This window comes from Euprymna scolopes, chromosome 3, assembly GCF_053919585.1.
Source record: "Euprymna scolopes isolate OS-2025 chromosome 3, ASM5391958v1, whole genome shotgun sequence".
NCBI classification, from domain to species: Eukaryota; Metazoa; Mollusca; class Cephalopoda; order Sepiida; family Sepiolidae; genus Euprymna; species Euprymna scolopes.
The window spans coordinates 142,733,914-142,744,181 of NC_136484.1; the positions used below are offsets into that span (position 1 = coordinate 142,733,914).

Consider the following 10,268-nt stretch of genomic DNA (forward strand, 5'->3'; position numbering starts at 1 on the left):
AGAATGGCTTTTTAAATAATATTTCAGCACGGATCACTCTCTGCATGAGTACCTAAGTCTTAATATCCAGAAAACTACTTTTCTTCCCAAAATTTAAACGTAATATTTGTTTTTTAGCATACCCGGAAACAAATTATCGATTTAACGGTAAATGCAGAGTTGCTGTGGAAGTAGTAGTAAAAAAAAAAAAAAAAAAAAAAAAAAAAATTGCGAAAAATATACCCTCTAAATTTGGAAAAAAATACACTTCATCCTTAATATGGGCGGAAAGGTTCAGATAAGTAAAAAGGTTTCGCTTCATATCAACACTAATCCACAATCGCTTGACCATTTCTGGTCAGTTCCGTAAACTGCAATCGTAAACATACGGATCCCATTTGTAGAAGTAAGAGTTAATTTGCTGTAATTATTCGGATTATCCCCGTCAATTTTTTGTCTACATGGAAAATGTAACATCTTGTTCCGATACAGTAGCTTTTTGGACCTTTGTCAGTCAAGGAGAAACCATTCGAACAATTTTTATTTTAGTCTCAATATAAAGTGACACTTTTGGGAAGTCACATTTTATCCACATTAAAAATCGACCTTGTATCTAACTGCTCTCGTAGGGAGGCAGTATCTCGAGAGAAGAGTTAGAGCCCTAAACATTCTGAAAGTAAAAGTGTATTGTAATAGTAAAATAAAAAGGTACTCACGCAGAGAGTAATCTGTGCTGATATAACATTTAAAAGGCCATTCTTAACATGGGGAGGGTGTTTTGTACATATTTTGTACTTAACCTTACAATTGGAAAAAAAAAAAAAAAAAAAAAAAAATCAAAACTTTAAAGTTGGAAATATGATTTCAAAAATAGCGCGGATCACTCTGCATTAGCACCAAAATAAAACCTCACGTTCAAACATTTCAAACCAAACGAAATCTTTAATTAAAAAAATTTAAACTCTTCAGACAAAAGTTTCAATACAATAAATGAAAAAGACAAGTTGCCGCGTTGTGTTGTGAAGTACTTTTTTTATTATTATCAATTTATTCATAGTAATGTTTTTTTTTTAAAAAAAATGAGCGGCGTTCTTGAAGTTGATAATGCAAGCATTTTAGTAACGACTAAAAGTAAAAAGTTCATGAATCTTAACAAAAGTCTTACGGTGGGAGAAAAGCGTTTTGACACGCCAACTGTGCGTTGGATGAACATGGAGTAAAATAATAAATTTTAAATATAGATAAACATAAAACATGTAGATGAATATGGATTCTAAAATTGAAATCTATTCCTAGTAAATTGCGATTATGATTTCTTAGCTACGAGAGGGTCGAAATCGTGGTAAAGTTGCCGCATAGTTAACTGCCTAGAAATTAAATACGATAACTTATCAAACACTATATTTCATTCTCTACCGACCGGCATAATTTTAACGCCCTGAAACTTATGTGTATTTCAGATTTAGATTTTAGTTATCTCCTTGACACGAGACACAAAAATGACTGCTTATCAGGGATACATTCCTTAATGATTTGTGTAACAACTTACCCTATCTTTAACTAGAATCAGTGTTAAGCCCTCAGACTTAGGATTAATGGTAAGGTCAGTCATTCCTTTTTAGATTATTTTTACAGCCGGAATCTAAGCGATTGTTTCCGTATGCGGTAAATCTACCTAACGATACCTAATTCGAAGTTAAGCCTGTATTTTCACACTATAGGAGTTTGTTTCGATAGATAAATTTCAAGGAGTTTATTGAAAATTAGTTTTATTTCTTGATTGTTAACGATACCACAACTTTACCGAAACATGGTTTTGTATGCAAGTTCCGATGAGATGTATTTGTGAAAAAGTCACAGGAAGTTTCAAATGAAGAGGGAGTTGGATTAAAATGACTAACCATAGTTTTTCGACCCTTTAGAAAAAAAAGTTACGAAAGAATTTCACGTATGCAAAATAAAACAATTTACCAGTCTTTTTTACCGTTATCTTTCAAGCCAGATCTGAAACACTTGCACTAAGTGATCAAATGCCGGCCTTTGGTTTGGATTAGCATCCCAGCATCTTTGATAGAGATGCCGGTAACTATTGTCTTCCGGGTTATTAGTTTGTGAGGTTTCTCTCGGTCGCAAATTATAGGCGACCACCCGAAATATAACCACGTGTTGATTTTCTTGTCCGTAAGGAACTTCCCGCCATAACATCTGCCACAGTGTAATCCCAAATGAATAAACGTCACTTTTCTCGGTCGGAAGATCCCCTCTGAAAAGTTCGGGGGCCACATAGGCTACCGTCCCTGTTAACACAGACCTTTGCATATAACAGACCGGCTGGTCTAAGTGTTGACTACAGCCGAAATCTCCCAGTTTGCATACATCGTCCGGAGTGACAAGCACATTTGACGGCTTCAAATCCAGATGAACAATTTTGTTTGTGTTAATGTAATCCAATGCTTTAGAGATGTGGAACGCAAATTTCACTCGACGACCAAATCCGAGATTTTCAGTTGGGCAATTTATAATATCCTGAAGATTCTGGTATCCAACAAATTCCATGAGTATTAGTCCACTGCCGAGACTGTTGGCACATGAGCGCACCGTCCAAGTTTTGACTACATTAGGATGGTTCAAGTCCAACACCCGACGTTCCGCTTTTATACTTTCCAACATGGCCGAAGAATTTCGACGTTTCCGATGCAAAATCTTTACTGCTAGTTTCTCACAGTTCCAGGAAGCTAGATAGACTGTACCGAACCCCCCGGTCCCTAATTGTTTTTGTATGTGAAGCAAGTCCTTTTTTCTTGGGGAGGTTGCTGGTTTGATACTTGGGGAACGGTTGGGAGATATACCTCGAAATGCGATGGCTTCGCTTGACGGGTAGAGATTATCAGATTGGTTTTGGAAGTTTGAGTCTTTGCCCAAGAGGTCCACGTGTGCGTGTCGTTCTTGGAGAGTACATACTGGAGAAGGCATGGCTAACATTTTGTCTGGAATTATCACTGCTAGAGATATTTACTTGGTAATTGTGTAGTAATAATACCAAGCATAGCAGATTAGAAACCGATTAAAGGGAAAAGCTGGATATGTTGCCTAAGATTCTAATAATGAACAGTGATTAAACGGGTTTGGGCAGAACATTTGAGAAATATACGGAAAAGGACGATGTGAAAACTTTATGTAAAGTTATGGCATCCAAAGTGAAACTTAATTTTAAATCGATCGACCTGAATGCGCCCCTTCACGCAAGAAATAAACTCAACCAGCAGTTCTTGAAGTTGGTTACGTAATAAAAAAAAAAAAAAAAGTGTTATCCAGTTTTTTGGTTTGTTATTATTTTTTTTTAAGGAGAGGGGCTAAGAGACCGCGTGCACTTTTAGTAAATAAGTATCCAAAAATGAAATGTTGAAATTTCTCCAGTAATTTTAAAATCAGTGGAAGGAAGGATCTCACCGTTATTATGAACATGTTTTTTGTCGTTATTCATTTTGTTTTGTGTTACAGGCTTGTGAACATGTGTGCGTGCTTGTTCGTGTTGTCAATATGCGACAACTCGATGGTTCTCCTGTCGCTAGTGACAGATGACATTCGAATAAGCAGAGAGAACTTAAAGACGCACATGGATCTCGCTAATGAATTGTTGTTGTCGCTGTTGCTTTTGTTAGTTTTTTTTTTTTTTTTGTTATTGTTTTGTTTGTATAAATCGATACATGCGCCCTAAAGCCAATAAAGACGAGCACGGTCTATATTTGCTTGTGCGATCGAGCAGGCTGCAGTAAACTAACCATTTATAAAACAAAATCAGCAGCAGCAGCAATCCGGACACGCAACAGACTGGTAGAGGGCGAGACACTGGAGGTGGGGTGGGTATGAGATATAATAGCTTACTATAAACTGTGGTGAGATAAGGTAGTTTAGTACACGCTCAGAAAATCTTCCTCCCAGGCTTTGCCCCCCCTCTTCCAAAAAGGAAATGATTTATTGCCTATTGCGTGATACACTGGTCATGCCGCTTGCCATTTTTTTTTTACAAGAAAACCACAAGTTATTAAAGCCCGAAGGCCACTCGAGGATAAGGGTTAATTAATGTCAGGTGATCGTTCTGACAACATCGTAATGATCGGTTGTGGTGGAAATTGGGTAGAATTTGATTATTCACGAAGCCAGGTTAACAAGAACTTGTGTGCATTGGACTTGAAAACTACTACGTTATAGTCAGCTTGGAAGCAGCCCCGCGGTATAACGTTACACGGACGGGCAGTTCTAGGAAAGAAACTTTGTTCATGGAATTTGTATTTAGTTTTAAGCACATGTCTAGAGTGACTAGTTTTATACCCATTCAAAGTGAACCTTTTGGTAGAATGAAGCTTAGGTGTAAAGTTGCCTAATAGGCACCCAAAGAAAATATCAGTACTTATGCTTTCAACGCCGAGATTCACCTAACACTTCTGAGACTGGCGAGAATTAATGAACCGAATATTTAGAAAGCCATTCCGAACATGAGGTATAAACTACGTTTGATTGTTTATGAGGCGGTCAATGACAAAAATTCGTTGACATTAGATTTCAAGACGACCAAGTGGTAATCAGCGAAGAGATAGTCCCACGATAACGCGTTTCACAGGTGGGAAGTCCTTGCAAAGAAACTTTGTCCATGGAAATTGCGCCTAGTTATATGCGCCTGGAGGGAGAAAGAAATACTTTTTTTCGTTGTAGTAGTGTCATTGTTTGGTGTGAATATCTTAGAAGTACGAACTAAAAATTGGAGCTCAATCGAGCACCTTCAGACCCCAAAGATATAGAGACAGAGTCTAGACCAGTGTTGAGGAGGCCTTCCGTTTGGTTTCTGTTGGCTGAGGTATTTTCCTGTGCAGCTTTAGCAGGTCCACCCTCCCAGGGTTTGACTACTCGCATTATTGAAAAGGTGTTAGTTTATTGCTAATCGCCTGAGGTGCCCCTACTGAGAAATGCCAATGGTGCAGCCCAGTCAGATTTTAGAAGTCTGGGTGATTTTCCCCCTTTGGGGGGCGGGATGGGTTTATTGTCTGGGCCCCAAGTGTGTTCATATGTGATAAAATGTTGACGGGACTATATGAGTTATGTTCTCTTTGTGAGGTAGCTCACCTTCTCCATATTTTCATCGACGTATAGAAGGGACGAGGCGTGATTTTGTTATCATAATTACACCTTTGTCTCTATTTTATTCCCTCACTTACACGAGATAAAGGTAGATAAAAGATCGTTTTTTTTAATATGAGGATATACCCCCATAAATTGGAATAGGATTGGACAGAAATTTTTAAAAGTCCCTGTCGAAAAGGATTTTTCCTTTCTCGATTAAATACAGAACTACTACACTTCGACAAAAAATATTTGTAACAGTCAAAAGAAATCATACATTAGACACAAGGCCATTAAATGTGTGCGCACACATTTAATGGCCTTGTGTCTAATGTATGAAATAGAGACTAAAGAATAAAATAAGGTAAACGAGAGTTATGAAACTGCCGAAGGTCCATTTTATTATATAAAAAAATAAATAAAAAGAATACAGGGCTTATTCATTTAACTAGCTAAGTATCTACCTTAACGAGATTGGGGACCAAAACGAACCAGTAAGCAATATTCAAGTAGAAAACATGTACCCATACTGACTCCATTTCTTGTGCACAAACTCGTTACTTTTACCCACTTTTTGTTGAAATCTATAGAATGTAATCGTTTTTGTTTTGTTTGTTTTTTTATCACAGCTAATTTTCACCTTAAGCTAATGCTTGTAAAATAAAATCAGATCCCGATGTAAATAAGATTCAACTCTATACAATCAACTCAAACGCGTCGTGCACGTCACCATTCTAGCTACGGTCAGGATTGCAGTTAAACACCATCCTTTTCTCTCACGCCCAGACTGAGTCAACCTTGTAAATCACGCACAAAACATCCCGTCGTCTACATTCAGTGTTGCCTCGTTGATATACACCCAAAAGAGTTGAAGTTCACCGCAATAGAAGACATGGCAAGTAGTTTCTTCTTCATCACTGTCACAGCGCGGACAATCAACTATTTCTGTTATGCTTGAACTGATAAATATACCATTGAAGGAATGGCGTGTTCCGGACTAATGGCCAGGTCAGAGAAACTCTGCTCCGAGACTAAAGGTCATGAACTTTATTAGTTTGTTGAATTAGAAGGCTAGTGTTACGTTAACAGTCACTGATCACTTACCGGGATTGAATGAGGAGAAATACTACTATGTTCTTTTTCACTATAAACATCCAAAGGCAAAGTCTCTTTCCTAGATCTATCATTTTGTTGAATACAATACCGTGGTCGTTTTTAAGTCTAATGTAAACAAATTATTCTTAAGCCGCCCTCTTAAATAATCAAATTAAATTATCAAATCATCACAGTGTTGTCTCATCGTCCACTCGAGATTCATTCAATCCGAGTGATCTTTGGGCCGTGACTTACACATTTTTTTTTTAATTTACAAGCAGTTCAGCCCGGATTTACTTGGGCCCTATGTACTATTCATAACTTTATGTGCATATATATATATATATATATATATATATATATATATATATATATATATATATATATATAAGTTTTGCACATGTCCAGGTAACTTACATTTAAAGTTTCAAGTGTTTAGACCTTAAATTGGTGGAGGAGTTTGGTAGAGTCTGCAAAGATCAACTCTTTCAACTTTGACCTCTTGGCAGCCAAATTTTCGCCCAAAAACGAATTAAAAAGCTTGCTGCATGTCTGAATACCCTTTATGTAAAATTTCAAATGTTTAGACCCAAAATTGGCTGAATAGTTTGCTAGAGACCGCAAAAGTCAAATCTTTTTAACTTTGACCTCTTGGCCGTAAAATTTTAGGCCAAAAACCGATTATAAAGCTTGCGCTATGTCTGAATACACTTTATGTAAAATTTCAAATGTTTAGACCAGAAATTGGCTGAGTAATTTGGTAGAGATCGCAGAGGTCAAATTATTTTACACATTGACCCCACTTTTGGCCCCTTAACATTTATTGTTTTGGCCTCAAATCCAATTAAAACGTTTGATCAATGTTCAAGTAACCTATATCTAAAATTTCAAGTGTTTAGACCCAAAATTAGCGGAGAAGTTTAGTAGAGTTTTCAAAGGTCAAATCGTTGAATTTGACCCCTTGGCAGCCAAATTTCTCATCGAAAACTGATTAAAAAGATTTTCCTAAATCTTATGTCAAATCTCGAGTCTGTAGACTGAAAATTGAGAGAGTAGTTTGGTAGGGAAATGTACACACACAGACAATTTCACTTATATATATACTAGCATTTCAGTCCGGCATTGCCCGGGTATTTGGATGTGTATGTTGAGCATTAAAAAAGGCGGTCATTTTTTTAAACTTTGACCCCTATTATGACCCCTTAACATTTATTGTTTTGGGATAAAATCAAGTTATTAATATTGATCCATGTCCAAGGAACCTATATCTAAAATTCCAAGTGTTTAGTCCCAAAATTGGCGGAGGAGTTTGGTAGATTTCTCAAAGGACAAATCGTTGAACTTGAACCCCTTAATAGCCAAATTTTTAGCCGAACACGGATTACAAAGATTTTCCCAAATATCAGTACCCTGTATATCAAAGTTCGAGTCTGAAAACTGAAAATTGACAGAGTTATTGCGTAGGAAAATGTACACACACAGATACACAGACACATTCACTTTTATAGATTAAACAAAAATATATATGTACTAGCATGGGTGTCTGTCGTTGCCCGGGTATTTGGAGATGTATGTTGTGCAAAAAAAAAAAAGCGGTCAATTTTTTTAAACTTTTACCCCTATTATGACCCCTTTAAATTTATTGTTTTGGGATAAAATCAAGTTATAAAGTTAGACCCATGTCCAAGGAACCTATATCTAAAATTTCAAGTCTGTAGACCTTAAATTGTCGGAGGAGTTTGGTAGAGTTCTCAATGGTCAAATCGTTGAACTTTGACGCCTTAATCGTCAAATTTTTGGCCAAAAACCGACCACATTGATTTTCCCAAATCTCAGTACCCTTTATATCAAATTTCGAGTGTGTAGACTAAAAATTGACGTAAGGAAATGTACACAGGCACACACACACACACACACACACACACACACACACACACACACACACTTTTATAGATCTACTAGCATGGGTGCCCGGCATTTCCGGTTGTTTGGAGATGTATGCTGAGCAAAAACAAAAATAAATAAATAAATAAAAATAAACGGTCAATTTTTTTAAACTTTGACCCCTATTATGGCCCCTTAACATTTATTGTTTTGGGCTCAAATCAAGTTATTAAGTTAGATCCATGTCCAAGGAACCTATATCTAAAATTTCAAGTGTGTAGACCAAAAATTTTCGGAGGAGTTCGGTAGAGTTCTCAAAGGTCAACTCGTTGAACTTTGACCCCTTAACAGCCAAATTTCTGGCCGAAAACCGATCACATCGATTTCCCCAAATCTCCGTACCCTGTATATCAAATTTTGAGTCTGTAGACTAAAAATTGACAGAGTTATTGCGTAGGGAAATGTACACAGACACACACGTTGACTTTTATAGATATATAGATAAAATAGATAGATAGATAGATTGAACAAAAATATATACGTATACATAAATATATATGGAAACAATTTTTTGTTTGCTGTAAAGATTTTACGCAAATATTATGCAAGTATAAATCATGTAGAATATCTGCATGAATATAATTACACGTAATAGTTAACTCCAGATGATCATCCCATAAGAAAACCGAAAAAACTAATAGGGAATTAATTAAAATGAATGTTTTAAAGAATATGCAAATTAGTTAGATCTTTTGCTAGTGACTGCAATTACACAACCCATATATAAGAAAATTGTATTTTCTTTTTGTATAAATAGAAAAATGGTTTTTAATATGAATATCAATACACACAAAAGAAAAACGAATTTATAGGAGTATAGAAGATAGAAGATAGATAGAAGATGCAGAAAAATGAAATAAATTTTTGGATATAATTTTAAAAATATGAATTATTCTTCTTGATTATTTTGGCTTTTTGATCATAATTTAAAAATGTTGCCATATTGCCAGTTGTCCAGGCGGGACCACATCATTTCTTAAGGGAAACTGTAGTGAAGTACAAAATCGTAATGCCAATAACATGCTACAATGATAACAAATGGATATTATCTAGTCAGAATCAATGTTTAATATGTCACCTTAAATGCTATTTTAATCCAACTTTTAAAATCTCAAAAGGTGACCTAACTAGATAGATAAATAGATACAATTATATAGAAAACATTGTCAAGGCTGCTGCAAAGAAGGTGAGTTTTCTCTAACGCGCCTGAAAAATACTCACCCCTGACACTATTCTGTATTCCGACAAAGACACCATGGGCTGGTGCATCAACCTCTAGTCTCTCTCTCATTTGGACAAGGTTCTAAAAAAGTTACCAACGAATAGATCTTACATTATCTACTAAGATTGAGCCCCTGTACTATCGTCGCAATGTTGCACCCTTGTTTTACAAGTACTTTAATTGAATGTGTTCCGACGAACTCCTAGCAATGGTGTCCTCTGGATGAACATACTCCAAAATAACCTGATAAACAGCAAAATCCTACGATTTCACTGTAGAGTTTCCATGATGCCGACGTCTATTCTGAAAGTTTATTCCATCGAATTGCTAGTTTGGAATTTCTTTTCTGCATTCTGTTTCTCCAACTGTACTAACATACAGAAATTTAAGTGTAATGTGAACAAATATCTCGCTGCACAACCTTTACTTAGAGTGTTCCTGTTGACATGGTCCCTAATTCACAGTAATACCTTATATGTCAGTGGCAATTTCCCTTGTTAGATATCTTCACAGCATAGAATCGTACCCGGCGTAGAATGTTACATTCATCAATATTTATTTTATTATTCACAGTCAACCTAAATTAGGTGATCGATAGAATTAGATAAAGACGTCAACATTTTCAATCAAATAGAACTTCAAATATTTATTGTGAACGAAAATATAACATTATTTGGATTCTTCGAGTCATTTTCACAACGTTTCGGTCGATGTAAACTCCGACCTTCTTCAGATGTATCTCGTCTGGATTATTTCTGTCGAATTCGGTTATCCAGACGGTATTTCGAACGGGACCCTTTATTTACTTCATGGGAGTAGCATGGTCTTGTTCCGTCAGCCATGACTGGATAAAGGTCCTAAGCAATTTGCAATTGTATTTTACGGTGGGCCACATTGAGAATTGAACCTT

General features: G+C 36.2%; 1 protein-coding gene across 1 annotated transcript; it reads right to left on the reverse strand.

The window, feature by feature from the left end:
* Positions 1 to 991: 991 nt before the first annotated feature.
* LOC145259640 (serine/threonine-protein kinase mos-like) lies at positions 992 to 3,751 on the reverse strand. Its single transcript, XM_080117300.1, has one exon. The coding sequence runs from the start codon at positions 2,959 to 2,961 to the stop codon at positions 1,966 to 1,968; it is 996 nt and encodes a 331-aa protein (XP_079973426.1). The 5' UTR covers positions 2,962 to 3,751; the 3' UTR covers positions 992 to 1,965.
* Positions 3,752 to 10,268: the final 6,517 nt, after the last annotated feature.